This window comes from Triturus cristatus, chromosome 4_1 (genome assembly GCF_964204655.1).
Source record: "Triturus cristatus chromosome 4_1, aTriCri1.1, whole genome shotgun sequence".
Classification (NCBI taxonomy): domain Eukaryota; kingdom Metazoa; phylum Chordata; class Amphibia; order Caudata; family Salamandridae; genus Triturus; species Triturus cristatus.
In genome coordinates this window covers 82,871,921-82,887,362 of record NC_140585.1, presented here as the reverse complement: position 1 = coordinate 82,887,362, position 15,442 = coordinate 82,871,921, and the positions used below count along the sequence as shown (strand labels likewise).

Sequence of the window (15,442 nt, the reverse complement as noted above, 5' to 3'; positions counted from 1 at the left end):
AAACTCCCATTTATCCCTCATTAGAACGATGCTGATGCTTTATAAACGTTGTGTAATTTTCGGGAGCTGTAATGTTAATATCATTACATCTCCTGGTAATTAACAATTTAAAAGCTGGAGTAAACTAAAAGTGGCAGTGGCGTAACGCAAATTGATTCCCTCTTGCAGAATGTGAGGAGTGTCCCATGTCTCACAGATATTCATGGGCCTTGGGCTGAATGTGAACACCTGAAGGATAGGGGGCCCCCAGAAAGATTGGGGCCCCCCTCTGCTGCAGGGACCTGTGAAAACGCCCATGAATAGCAGAAACCATGTTAACGCCAGTTACTCCACAGTGTTAGTAGACATGCATGCAGTAATAATGTTTGACAGTAATGCTATGAACGCCACTGCCTTTAATGCCAAATTTTCTGTTCCAGGGTCAGTGAGGCCAAGCCCGTCAAGAAGTTAAAGCATATTTTAATATCGGGTGCGGGACGGGAAGAGTTAAGTATGGCAATTAAGCGGACTAAAATTTGCATCGACAAAACTACTTATTTTGATTAAGAAGGATTCATGAAAAGTTTAGTTGAAATTAGTATTTCATGCCAAAAAAAACCCAAATTCTATTAGGCTTACGAAATAATATGCAGGTTCCATTGCTTTCTGAAGACAGCTTTTAATTTGTCTTGGTACATGTGGACAAATCAATGCGTTGAAACGGGATAGAGCGACAGATAAAATGACAGGTGAGCGAGAGACAGTACCACAGAAAGAAAGAGGCGCAATGAAGGAAGGAGGGAAGGGGGGCGGGAAAAGAGGTGTTGGAGAGACTTCAGGGTCATAGAGAAAGGGGCAGCAAAGGAGCAGGGTGGGGTGCCACTGCAGAGGCGGACAGACAGAAGGATCGAAAAGAGTAAGACTGCACATGGGGCGAAAGGGGGGGGCGCAGGGGAGGGTGGAGGAGACTGGGGGGAGGGGGTGGAGGAAGAGGGATTGAGAGTGACTGCAGGGTTGGAGTGGGTGGGAGTGCAAGGTTGGTGACAGAGAAAGATATGGAAAGACTGCAGGGCAGTGAAGAAAGGATGTCAAAGAGTGACCAGAAGAGACAATGCATGGGGGCAGGTAACAAGAGCAGAAGATAAAGAGTGGAAGGCAGATGTGGGCTTCTGAAGTGGAGAACAGGGCGTGAGAGAGAGAAGGGAAGGGAGAGATTGCAGACGACAGACGAAAAAGCAAAGATAGGTGAGGGAAACACGATTCTGCGAGGGAGAGGGCAAGGGGGAAAGTGGGCCAACGCACATGGAAGGTGAAGATTGCAGAAAATGGAATGACAGCCATGAGGGTTGAAAGGCAGGCGAAGGGGTTGAAAGGTTGTGGGGTGACTGCAATGGGTAGGAGGAGAGAGGGGTAGGAGGCGAGAGAAGGGAGAGACGGAGACGGATAGTGAGAGAGGAGTTACATGGTAGAATGAAAGGGGGTTTAAGGTAAAAAGGAGTCCGGAACTAGTGAAAGCTCAGGCAAGGGTTAATAGTGAGTCGGGAACTAGTGAAATCTCATGCAAGGGGTCCTAGTGAGCCCGGGACTAATGAAAGCTCACGCAAGGGTTAATAGTGAGTCTGGAACTAGTGAAAGCTCACGGAAGGGGTCATTTATGCATCCGGAACTACTGAAAGCTCACGAGGGTCATAATTAGTCCAGAAGTAGTGAAAGGTCATGCAAGGGGTCATAGTGAGTCTGGAACTAGTAGAGAAGGTAAACCCAAAGGGCTATAGTGTGTCAAGCACGCAAGTAAAAGTTAAAAAAATCAAAAAGACGCACGGCCGTGAGACGCTCTCTGTGTTGGGGGAGAGGGAGAAGCGTTGAAGCGTGCGCGCTTGGGAGAGCAAGCGAGAGGAAAGCCAGATGGCGCCTGATCGCACGCTGTAAGGGTGCCCGCGAGCGATGCGAGGAAAGCCAGATGGCACCTCTGCTCGTAACTATGCGCGTAACCGCACGCTCTAGGCCGCACAAAAAGCAGTGGTTGGCTTTTTAAAGTCCACTCACTAAATATCTCGCCAGAGCAGCGCATGCGCTGGCTCAGGCGAGACCTAAAAAAGTCACTAATGAAAGTATTTTTTTTGTCCTTGCAAAACTATAGGATTTAATTATCCAAAAACCCTCGATTAGGTTAACATTGCAGACCCTGGGTAATCCGGATGGGCTTCTGAATATTTGTTATCTACCTGACCCTGCACTTCGTCACAAAATTGCAAGTGCAGATCAGGAAGCAACCCCATACTGGGGGGTCCCATGTGTGGCTGCAAACATTAAAGAAAGGGGAGGTTTTAGTGCATGCCCTTTGAAGATGAAAAGGACTATTATTCATGTTTGAACTAATTGTCCTGTATTTTTAAATTTGCGCCATAAAGGTTTAAAACCTTTGTTAAAATATGGGGTCTACATCAGATATAATGCCATGAATTTTTTATCAAATATACGATGTGACAGTTGGATTGCAACGCTTTTTAAAGTCTGTGAAAAATGTGGATAATTGTGAAACGTTTTGATAAGAAACTGTATTGGTTTTATGGACAACTGTCCTAATAAACATATCGTACTTCAACTACTACTTTAGATAATATGTAATGTGTCATGTATGCTGATTTATACGAATACTTAAATGTATCATGAATTTCACAACATACAAAACAAATATTTTTTGGGGGCACTAAATAATACCACTACCCAACAAACGAACAGTATTTTATCAATGTCCTAAGAATAATTATTTGTCTAGATCCTGCAGGGCTTCAAATGAACGAAAAGCAGGGCCAACCTGTGCGCTTGCTTAAGGTGTGTAACCCATTACACTATTTCACAGAATCAGAACCTATGAACTGCACGCTACACTAGGAATAATCATGAGAGCCCATTGAGTTCATAGTATAATCTGAAGGTGTGTAACCTATTAAACTATATCACAGAATCGGAACTTATGAACTGCCCGCTACACTAGGAAGAATCATGAGAGCCCATTGAGTTAACAGTATAATCTGAACCTTGGATCTGCAGTTTACACGCAGTGCTGTACAAAAGACATCTCAACATTGAAACTAAGCTGTAAGACTGGGGTAACACGTTGCATGTTAAATAAGCATTGGCAAAGCCAACAGGTCTTGCTTTTCAACATGAAATGGCATAGCTAATGGCTCTGGCTTTTTGTTAGCGGAAGTATTTGGAAGTACCGAAGGTAAGTACCCTTTTGGAAGCTGGGAGTGAGGTCCCTCTGTTGAATAGACTGCATTAGCAAAGTTAGGCTGTATCCTCAAAGAAGTTGGTTATGGAGTCAGAAGATGAAGTTTATCTTCTAACTTAAAAGGCATAAGCAACAATATTGGATAGATCATTTTCACAGTGGGTCAGTATTTTTGTTGCAGCCTTGGCAACCTTACATGTGTGCATATCTATATTTTGTGGATTAAAAAAGCTGTAAGTGAAACAACATTTTATCAAGATAGCTAAGTAAAACAGATGAACGTGCAAGGGTGATCAGTGAGTAGCCTTAGGCTGTCATAAAGACGAACAGGACATGCTTGCTTGCTAAAACAAATCAGCCATAAACCAACAATTAAAGTACCATGACAGTAAATAAACTAAACACACAGTGACTCGGAATTCCGGACTACGTGTCATGTTGCAGTTAAACAAAAGAACTACTTGAGCACCATCACCAAGGGGAAAACCAACCGGGCACTGCAGCTAACCAGAATATGTTGTGTCCTTGATGGACAATTTATCCAAGCTATGGCAAACCATGAAAAACCCAATGGTTGAAGTAGGTTGGTCCAAAGCCCGCTGTTTGTGCTACTACTTCTACGTTCTTTTTAAAGTATGTTAGCATTATGCCTTCAAGAATGCTGAAGCTTCTGGAGCAGGGTGTGAACAGGCCAGGGCAAATGTGAGCATACCCTCTGTGAGCAATAAAGGTTTCTGCAGAGGGGATGCCACGTTCTCATTGGAGGGCTTGAAGTCCAGGTTTAACTTGAAGCAAAGGTAGTATCCTGGGAGCTGCACATCAGTAAAGTCGCTGGATGCGCAGTGAATACAGGCGGGCGGGGACTCTTTGCTAAGGCCAGACCAGAAAAGAGGCTCCGAGGGCCAGTAATAGGTGTCTACAGGGCTCAGATGGATGTGAGGCCTACCCGATATTATTTGAGGATATCGAAGAGCCAGTGTAGACAGTCTGAGAGTAAGGTTTTTTTTTTTTGTTTTTTTTTTTTTTAAACCTTTATTACAGAATGCAAAAGATATACAAAGATGGGCCTACAACCTTCAGGCCGGCCGCTAGCAAACAGTGAGACCATAAAATACAGTCATTAAACACAAGCGGCAAGTGATAAAGGTCCCAGAAGTCGAGGGAAGCGTTGGCGGCCACACCGGCCGGACCCCCCAAATGGCGGTTCCATTTTTTATAAGAAACCACAAACAAATCCACAAGGCAGCAAAAGTCAAAGCAGCAGTATGAGCTCCCCTGGGGAGGACCCTACCGATCCACAGGAACAGGGGGGGGGGACAGGCCGGGACAGAAACAAAGTAGACACAATGCTAGGAGCCAAGGTGACAAGCAGACTAGGGAGACTGGGCCACTGCCAAGTCAGGCGTCAGCGGCGGGGTACAAATCCCGCCACGATAGGAGTTCCAGGGGCCCCACACCTTCACCCATTTCCCAGGCTTACCTCTCGCCACATACACTACCTTCTCCCGAAACATACACCAATCCATGTTGTCCTTCCACACCGAAACCGTTGGTGACCTCTGGGAGCCCCACAATTGTGCTATGTCACGCTTGGCCACCATATATCCCAGAGTCACCCAACACGTCTGCGGCACCGTATAATCAGTCGGCTCCCACACATTTAGCAGACATCTCCTAGCCTCGGGAAACAGTGCTACATGCGTGACCGCTTGCAACACCGCATGTACACCACGCCAGAATCGCGCCACCTCCGGGCATTCCCACAAAATATGGATAAAGGTCCCTAACAAACCACACCCACGCTTACACAGTCCATCCAAGGCATATCCCATACGCATCAGACCCGGCCCCGAAACATAAACCCTGTGGAGTATTTTGAGCTGGACGAAGCGAAGGCGGGCCGGTATGGCCACCTCTTTCGGGGAGGCCACCGCAGACACCCAGTCCTCGTCATCCAGCTCCAATCCATCGGCGACCCATGCCTCACGAAGGCCAGTCAGCAGTCCGGAGCGATCGTTGATGAGCTTTCTATAAATCAATGAGATAGAGTGCTAGATGGGCACGTACCGGATGGCACTATCTTCCAGAGGGGAGCACTCCGGGATGGAGGCAGCATCCGGGAATACGGAACACAGCGCGTGACGAACCTGTACATATCGGAAGTACTCCCTGTCCTGCAACTGGAATTCCTTCTGCAGCACATCGAACGTTTTGAATCCCTCCCTCGTCCAGAGATCGCCCACCCTGCTGATGCCTATCATGTCCCACTTCTCAAAGCCTTTCGAGGTCCACAAGCAGCCCAGTCGCTCAGATGCATACAGTGGCGTCGCCCGGGTCAACCGATCCTTCCACCCCATAGCCAAGTTTGCCGCGTGCCACACCCGTACCGCGACCCGCGTAGGGCCCGTCAAACGTGCGTCGAGCGATGTAGAGTAAAGCGCACGATTATAGTCACCACCCGGCAGTAACAGTTTGTCCATTTCAAAAGCCGGGTTAAGGGCGGGCCCATAAAGGCCGTAGTTTATCGCAGCCAGCTGGGAGGCCCAGTAATACCGTTTGATGTCTGGGAGGGCGACCCCCCCGTCATACACGGGAGCGTCAGCTTCGCGAGGGCGATACGCGGCCTCCCATCCCAAAACAGGTGGCGCTGCAGACCCTCCACCTCCCGAAAGTAGCGCGCCGGGACGACGTCCATCGTATTTTGTAACGCGTATAAGAAACGTGGCAACGACATCATCTTAAACAGTGCCGCACGGCCGAGCGGCGAGAGCGGCAAGCGCCTCCAACGCGCCACATCCTCCTTCAGGCGCTGGAGTGGGGGGAGTAAGTTCTGTTTATAGCGGGCCGCAGCGTCCAGGGTAATAAAGATACCCAGATACTTAAATCCCTGCGGAGCAACCTGGATAGGACAACCCCGCGGAAGGATAGGAGCCTCCCCCGAGAGGACATACACACAGGATTTAGCCCAGTTGATAACTAAGCCGGAGTTGCGGCTGAATGAACGCAACACATCCACTAACACAATCAGTGATTTGCGCGGGGAAGCAAGGTACAACAGAATATCGTCCACGTAAAGGGACACGCGATCCTCATACTCGGGGGTCCATCAGAGACCACGAATCGAAGGGTGCCACCGCAGCCACTCCGCCAGGGGCTCCAAGGCAAGCGCAAAAAGGAGCGGCGACAGCGGGCAGCCCTGCCGCGTGCCCCTGCCCAGTTCAAACGGCGCCGATACTCTACCATTCACCGCCACCTGCGCCAGCGGTCAGGAATACAACAGTTTCACCCAGCCAATGAATCCCGGGCCAAACCCAAACTTAGCCAGCGTCGCCCAAATATATGGCCACTCAAGCGTGTCGAACGCCATAGTGGCGTCCAAGGACGCCAAAATGGCTGGCTCTCGTATGAACGGGACCCTCGCGAGCACCCCGTGCAGACGCCGCAAGTTAAGCGCGGTGTTGCGATGAGGGATAAAGCCGGACTGGTCCTGGTGGATCAGATCGCACACCACGCCAACCAGCCGATTAGCCAGCACCTTGGCGAGAATTTTCGGCTCCGCATTCAACAGCGAAATGGGCCTGTAAGACGTGACCCGATCCCGCGGCCTCCCCTCCTTATGAATAACCACAATAGTGGCAAGACGCTGGTCCAGCGGGAGGGAACCCGCCGACCGGGCCGCGAGGAACATAGCGCGGAGATGCGGAGCCAGCGTATCCGGTCGTAATTTGTACAATTCAATGGGAAGGCCATTAGGACCCATGGCCTTGCCAGAGGCGACCGAACGTATGGCGAGGGCAATCTCCTCAGATGTCGGGGCCGCGTCCAACGACAATTTATCCTCCTCCGAAAGGGAAGGCAGCGCAATGTCTTTAAGCAGGTCATGGGAATCCTCTTCGGAGCGGGAAGATACCGGGGAATACACCCCACGGAAATACTCAGCGAAACATTCAACAATTTCCTCCGGCTCAGTGACACACACACCATCCAGTCTCTCAATCGACGGGACAACTCGACTCGCTCTCTCCTTTTTATCCAGCCACGCAATCAATTTACCAGCCTTATCACCCACATCATACAGTCGCCCTTGTTGCTCTCTACTCAGGCCCCTGGCTGCCTCCGTGACTAGGGCCTTGTAGTCCGCCTGTTTGAGTCGGAGAGCATGCAGTTTATCATCCGTTACCCCACACTCCAGATCACCCTCCAACTCAGTTATCTCAGATTCGATACGGGTCACCTCCTCCCGCTCGCGCCTCCGGGAATGGGAAATGAGGGACAGGGCCTCCCCACGGAGTACCGTCTTAAACGCCTCCCACAAAGAAACCGCAGACGACACAGACCCCACATTGTCTTCAAAATATCGCTCAAGGGATTTTACCAAATCAGCGCGAATTGTGGGGTCGCGCAGGTACCAGGAATTAATCGGGACCACCCTCCCCTCCCCCCTCGGGACAATGTCGAAGTACAACAGGAGCGGGGAGTGATCTGAGATACCCCGAGCCAAATGTCGTACCTCCCCGACCCTCCCCGCCTGTGCTGCTGGCATCAGAACATAATCAAGCCTCGAAAGACTACCATGAGCCCCGGAATGAAAGGTGTATTGTATCTGCGTAGGGTGTTTCAGCCGCCAACAATCCACTAGCCCCAAGGTATTCAAAAGGCCAGGTAACCAAGCTTCGGCACGGGGGAGATCCCTGGGAGGGTGACGATCCTCAGTTCCGGAAATTACAGCGTTAAAATCCCCCCCAACCACTAGAATCCCCTCCGGCAGGCCAAGAAGAAGGCGCCCCAAATCAGCAAAAGTAGTTGTCTGCAACCCTGGCGGGACATAAACAGAAACCAAAACAATCACTTTACCCTCCAATCTACCCACCAGAGCCGTATATCGTCCCCTATCATCATGGAGCACCTCGTCAACCTCCAACGGGAGCGAGGTTTTAACCATAATGCCCACACCCCTCGAACCAGATGTGAAGCCCGAGTGGGCTGCAAGGCGATAGCCCCGTCTGTTCATGGCACAAAAGGAGTTTCCAATGAGGTGTGTTTCCTGCAGAAATACTGTATCGGGTGAAATTCGTTTTAAGAACTGCAGGACCACTCCCCGTTTTATCCTGTCCCCCAGTCCATTGACATTCCAGGACAAAAGGCTCAGTCCCCTACCCCCCATCATATCCAAAACCGATCGATCTCCCCCCAGAGAGCACTTTAGCGATAGCACAACAATACTTCTGCCTTGTGGTACAAATAAACAATACCCAACCCCAACCCAACATCCCAAACAAAACTCCCCCCTCCCTGCACCCCTGCATGAGCCCAAATAGCCCCCCCAACTTGCAGTGTGCCTGTCGCCCCTGTGCAAACTAAACTACAAAGACCCCCTAGAGGAGGAAAGAGAACCCCCTCGAGACACAGCACAACCTCCTACAGGAGGGGAAACAAGACACAACAGTCAAGAGACCCTAAGCCTGGCCGAAAGGTGGCATCATCAGGAATGAGCCCCAGTGTCAGTACCTCATACCCGGTCCGGTGGGCACTCTCCTCCCGCCGCCCCCATCCCATCCCGATCATGTCCCCCAGGCAAAGTGTCCAACCAGTCCCCGGCCACCTCAGGACGGTCAAAAAAGTGAGTGCGACCATCAGCCTCCACATGCAGCCTGGCCGGGAAAAGCATGGCGTATTTTAAGTTCATGTCTCGAAGCCGCCGCTTGACGCCCATGAAACTCAGTCTCTGCTTCTGGACTGCCTGCGTGAAATCAGGATAAAAGTTCACCTCCATGTTCTCCAGTTTAAGCGGCCCTTGCAGTCTGGAAGCTTGCAGAATCGCATCCCTATCCCGAAAGTTGAAGATACGGGCAATAAGAGGCCGCGGAGGAGCTCCGACCTTCGGTCTGCCGCCAGGAACTCTACGGGCCCTCTCCACCGCAAAGAATTTACTCAGTCCTCGAGGCTGGAGATGGGTAGAAATCAGGTCCTCCACAAAGAGATCCGCCGCCGAGTCCTCCCGTCCCTCGGGCACTCCGATAATGCGAATGTTATTCCTCCGGGCCCTGCTCTCGGAGTCCTCCAGGCGCCGATCCGTGAGCGCACTTGCCTGCCGGAGCCGGTGCACCTCCGTCTGAAGGGCCGCTACCTCAGTCGTGAGGCCCGACGCGGTATGGGCCAAGGAGTCAACCCGGTCATTTGTCTTAGATAGATCTGCTCTAACAAGGTTGACATCGATGAGGACCGCATCAAGTTTGTGCGCCAAGGTGTCGAATTGTTGGCCTACTGAGGTCTTCATCTCAGCAATGGCGCCCATGACGTCCTGCAAAGTCAGATCCGTAGGCAAATCCGGGGAATCCGGGGGACACTCGGAAGACTTGTGCGATCCGCCGGGAGACCCCTTCGGGAGGGTGTAGCGATCCATAATGTTGACTTGAGGTGCGGTGCCACGCCGGGTCGATTTGGCCTTCAGCCGATCTCCATCCTGCTTCGTGGCCATCGTCGCGTATCTCGCACCCCCACCAGTCACGCAGTGGAGAGCAAGCAATCAAGGCCGTGAGCCCCGGGGGTCACCTCAGGAAGGCGGAGCGGGTCCCCGCAGGCAGGCAGGCAGGGTCCCCCAGCGAGGCCACCACCACACAAAGAAGCGCCGTAATCCCACTCGCGATGACGGCAAGGGGACTCAAAAGCGAAAGTGAAAGTGTGGGGTACGCGACTCGCCAGGCCCGGCCCGCCGTTGTTATTCACTTCGCCACTGGGTCACACCCAAACTCGAGTCCGGGGTCAGGAGATAAGAAGGCCGCAAACTTCAGTCGATGCCCACCCCGGCCCCCGGGGTCCGATTCAAAAACGGAAAACGGGTACCACATCGGCTCAGGTTCACCGACACAGTCCCCTCAACTGATTCAGGATGAAGACAGGATAAACGTAGGAGGTCGCGGAGGTCCTCGGGAGCCTCGCACCTACGCGGCCATCTTGGTTGCACGCTAGGCTCCTCTGAGAGTAAGGTTAAATGTTTTTCATAGCTTTGTGATAGACTCAAAGAGCCAGTAGAGATAGCTGAGGGAATTTGCCAGGGTGGTCCAAGGGGTCTTTTAGGGCTAGCTGAGGGGTTATGAGGGTCATCCAACACCTTGAGAGAGAGAGATATGGGTCATTCGAGGCTGATTGGGGGTCTCATAGGTCCTCTGAGGGCTAGTAGAGGTGGCTTACGATAGACTGAGGTCAACTGAGGGTTTCAGAGGGTGGCTCAAGCCAGTGCTTAATTTGAGCAAATGGTTTCCGGTGCTCGGCACCGACATTTAATTGTCAACACGTGCCTTTGTGACAGTCTGCCACAAGGTGGTGCTGTCTGAAATGACGACGACAACAACAGTCAAGTATTAATTAAATATGCATTAAAATGACTATTACCTGCCACCCAAGCCACTCTGCAGCACTGGCAAGGCATGGTGCAAGCTGCAGTGACCTTCTCTTGAGAGCCCTGGCAATTATTTTTGTACAAATTAACCACTGGCTCGAGCCCAGAAGAGGGTGATTAATAGACTGAGCACCGGCAGCGTGTGCCTGAGCTACATCTGAGGGTTGTTGGAGGGAAACTGAAGTCTGGTAGAAACTCTTGGTGCTAGCTGAGTGTTCTGGGTGGTCTAATGTTGGTTCCAGAGGACTGTCTGATGGTCAAAGGAAAGTGTCTGAGGATTGGCAGATGGTCTTTGACGGTGTCTGAGAACTAATTTATGATCGGTTGTGCTCCAGCTTGGATGACTTTGATGCGGGTATTTACAGGTCAAATTTGAATTCGTGGCAGAAGTAATCGACTAAGAGCCACTGACATCCAGCAGAATATAAGTGATGGCAAGTGGAGTGTGAATGAATCAGCTGGAGAAGGCTAAGGGGCTCTCAGTGGGCAGCTGAGTTCTAGGCCCTAGTGAAAGAGGTCAACAGTGGGTCAGACAATGGGGTTAATAGGGGTTGGGTGGAGGGAAAGCCAATGCTCCAGACTTGGGTCTCAACACCCTCTCCCAGTCTATGCTCCCAGAACATGTTGAGGACACGACAAACATGGAGGGTCTGCTGCTTCAACTGTCCCTCCAATGCATGCTATCGGGGCATAAAGGCCCCATAGCAGAGCCCTGCATTCACTACTTGTAGTGAATCAGCCACTTTTGTGGTCTGACACCCTATGATGACCCTCAACCACCACCATTCTGTACTGACTTAATTGTGTTCTGCCTTTTAGTGGAATAGTCTTTCCAAGAATAGAAGGTATGGGATATTGAGGTGCAGTCTTGTGGGTGGTGGTGCACACATGTGCTCAATGTTGTATACTGAGGGATTTAGTGTATAATGTTATTTGGGTTAGGTGAATTATGACTTTGACCTATTGGCTTTGACGTGGTCTAATGTCATTCTGCCTTCTGACTTTACCTTGCTTCTGTGTGCACAGTGGTGCTTGTAAGTTGTGTGGATGAGAATTATAGGTGCTCCTTGCTTTTTTGATTCCATCTTGCTTTGGGCCTTTGTGTGCATGGCTTAACTAACTCTGAAGCCATTTTCTGTGAAGAAGAGGGCATGTTTTGCTTTCCTGCTGTTTTTCGCATTTTACTGACTAGAGAGAACTGGTTCTTATCAGAGGAATGTACATGGTTTGACTTTTAGTCATAACAGGGGCCTGATCAACCCTTGGTCTGACCTTGAAGCAGGCTGGTACTGGCTCTCATGAGAACTAGGAGGCGTGGCTTGCTAGAAGCTTCGCTGTGTTTTGAATGTGTATTAAAAAGGGGAGTCTACACTGGCTCGGTGGAAGTTCATCCGTGGAGCAGACGTGCTGTCATGGAAAAAGTGGGGTCACCTCTGAGCTTTCGCCCGGTTCAAGCAATGGACTCCCCTTGAGCAAAGTGGGGTGAAGTGATGGAGCATTAGGTGAGGTATCTCTGCTACTAACTGTCTCTTGATTCTTTTCTGAATTCTTTCCTTTCCTTCTTATTTTCTGATTCTTATATCCATACATATATATTTCTAAATATATATTTGTCTTGACTGATATTTGCAATCATACTATTGATATGTTAAGTCTGCTATGTTAGGTGCATTTGGCTTACTGTGTGATGCTATTTACTAATAAATACATCCCAGATATACCAATTCGTCTTTTCCTTGTAGCAGGAGGTGTGGACTCTTCTTGGCCAAGTATTCTGTTGTAGAAGGATGGGTGAATTCCCTTCTAGCAGGTAATTGTGTTATAGGAAGTTGGCGCTACTCCTCACAAGTGATGCGCAAATTATTGTTTTCTTGCCTTGCCTTTGGGGGAGTGTTGAAAGTTTGCCCACCTTAGGAAGTGCTGTGTATATGTTATATTCCATAAGTTTGGAACTGATATTCTCTCCCTGGGAAAGTGACGGTACATTCCTTGGTCCAGGGGAGATCTAAGGTTTGTCATTACACTACTTCATGCAGACACTCTAGTGGTGAAGAGACCCTGTGCGTGGGTCTATGCTGCCCTGGCTACACCTGCTCTCCCTGTGATGCTCGAATATCTGTCCTCTTCTGTTTTCAGAGGCAAAGCTTGTGTGGCTGCTGCCGGGGCCTTGGTCGTTCTTTGTGTGCTAGGGAAGTTTGTACAACTCCTGGAGTGTGCGAGAGAGATCTGCACTGCTGCCCCCACTTGTGCTGTGGACGGTCTGCACACTTCACATGTATGGGCACGCGCGCCACTAAACATCAGATGTGAGCTGGTCTGAACAATCGCCAGTAAATGCTTTGGTGAGTTATGTGCACAGGGGGTGGCAGTGTATTTTTATTGAAGGGGCCCTTGGCACCAAAGCATTAGAAGGCGGCTTTGTACAGGCGGCCTCTGCCCCCCCGGGCTTCCCCTCACCTCGCTCCCGGTCATCCTTCCGCTCCTGGTTGCTGTCGGAATCCGGCTCCGGTTCCGGCACTACGAGGGTCTTTTTGCCCTCAGACAGCAGGTCCGCCAGCCCCTGCTCCATGTCATACCGCTTCAGGATTATCTTAATGTTTTCGTCGAACTGTGGGGAAAGTAAGGAGACGTCACCACCGATGGGATGGGCCGGGGGGGCAAGGAAGAGGGACAGAAGGAGGGGGGGTGAGAGAGACAAGGAGTAAAAGAGAACCAACAAGAAAGGAATCAATCGTGAGAGAAACGCACCTGGCTCCAGTAGCGGTTCACGAGCAGCAGCGAGGCGTCGTCCGTGGCCTGGCGCCGCTCCAGTTTCTCTATGTGTTCACGCAGCTCATCCTCGATCGCCTGACGCTGGTCCAGCATGTCGGCCAACTTCCGGTTCTTGGTTTGCAAAGTGCGGATGTCAAGCTCTTCCTGGATGAAGACGGGGTGACATACCATCAGCGCAAAAGGGGTGACATACCATCAGCGCAAAAGGGGTGACATACCATCAGAGCAAAAGGGGTGACATACCATCAGAGCACAAGGGGTGACATACCATCAGAGCACAAGGGGTGACATACCATCAGAGCACAAGGGGTGACATACCATCAGAGCACAAGGGGTGACATACCATCAGAGCACAAGGGGTGACATACCATCGGAGCAAAAGGAGAGACATACCATCGGAGCAAAAGGAGAGACATACCATCGGAGCAAAAGGAGAGACATACCATCGGAGCAAAAGGAGAGACATACCATCGGAGCAAAAGGAGAGACATACCATCGGAGCAAAAGGGGTGACATACCATCAGAGCAAAAGGGGTGACATACCATCAGAGCAAAAGGGATGACATACCATCAGAGCAAAAGGGGACATATACCATCAGAGCAAAAGGGGTGACATACCATCAAAGCACAAGGGGTGACATACCATCAGAGCACAAGGGGTGACATACCATCAGAGCACAAGGGGTGACATACCATCAGAGCACAAGGGGTGACATACCATCAGAGCACAAGGGGTGACATAACATCGGAGCAAAAGGGGTGACATACCATCAGAGAAAAAGGGGTGACATACCATCAGAGAAAAAGGGGTGACATACCATCAGAGAAAAAGGGGTGACATACCATCAGAGAAAAAGGGGTGACATACCATCAGAGAAAAAGGGGTGACATACCATCAGAGCAAAAGGGGTGACATACCATCAGAGCAAAAGGGGTGACATACCATCAGAGCAAAAGGGGTGACATACCATCAGAGCACAAGGGGTGACATACCATCGGAGCACAAGGGGTGACATACCATCGGAGCACAAGGGGTGACATACCATCGGAGCACAAGGGGTGACATACCATCGGAGCAAAAGGGGTGACATACCATCGGAGCAAAAGGGGTGACATACCATCGGAGCAAAAGGGGTGACATACCATCAGAGCACAAGGGGTGACATACCATCAGAGCACAAGGGGTGACATACCATCAGAGCCAAAGGGGTGACATACCATCAGAGCCAAAGGGGTGACATACCATCAGAGCCAAAGGGGTGACATACCATCAGAGCCAAAGGGGTGACATACCATCAGAGCCAAAGGGGTGACATACCATCAGAGCCAAAGGGGTGACATACCATCAGAGCCAAAGGGGTGACATACCATCAGAGCCCATCAGAACAAAAGGCGTGACATACCATCAGATCAAAAGGGGTGACATACCATCAGAGCTCATCAGAGCAAAAGGGGTGACATACCATCAGAACAAAAGGGGTGACATACCATCAGACCAAAAGGGGTGACATACTATCAGAGCTCATCAGAGCAAAAGGGGTGACATACCATCAGAGCAAAAGGGGTGACATACCATCAGAGCAAAAGGGGTGACATACCATCAGAGCAAAAGGGGTGACATACCATCAGAGCAAAAGGGGTGACATACCATCAGAGCAAAAGGGGTGACATACCATCGGAGCAAAAGGGGTGACATACCATCAGAGCACAAGGGGTGACATACCATCAGAGCACAAGGGGTGACATACCATCGGAGCAAAAGGAGAGACATACCATCGGAGCAAAAGGGGTGACATACCATCAGAGCACAAGGGGTGACATACCATCGGAGCAAAAAGAGTGACATACCATCAGAGCAAAAGGAGAGACATACCATCAGAGCAAAAGGGGTGACATACCATCAGAGCAAAAGGGGTGACATACCATCAGAGCAAAAGGGGTGACATACCATCGGAGCAAAAGTAGAGACATACCATCGGAGCAAAAGGAGAGACATACCATCGGAGCAAAAGGAGAGACATACCAACGGAGCAAAAGGAGAGACATACCATCGG

At 50.5% G+C, this 15,442-nt stretch overlaps 1 protein-coding gene across 3 annotated transcripts in view; it reads right to left on the bottom strand.

Moving 5' to 3' along the window:
• Positions 1–15,442, bottom strand: part of RNF20 (ring finger protein 20) — a 217,566-nt gene that overhangs the window by 180,604 nt on the left and 21,520 nt on the right. For all 3 annotated transcript variants that reach the window (XM_085651686.1, XM_085651687.1, XM_085651685.1), the window contains exons 3-4: positions 13,365–13,532; positions 13,074–13,224 (exon numbers count right to left, since the gene is read on the bottom strand). In XM_085651686.1, coding sequence (XP_085507812.1) covers positions 13,074–13,224; positions 13,365–13,532 — 319 coding nt within the window. The remainder of the gene's footprint in view (positions 1–13,073; positions 13,225–13,364; positions 13,533–15,442) is intronic.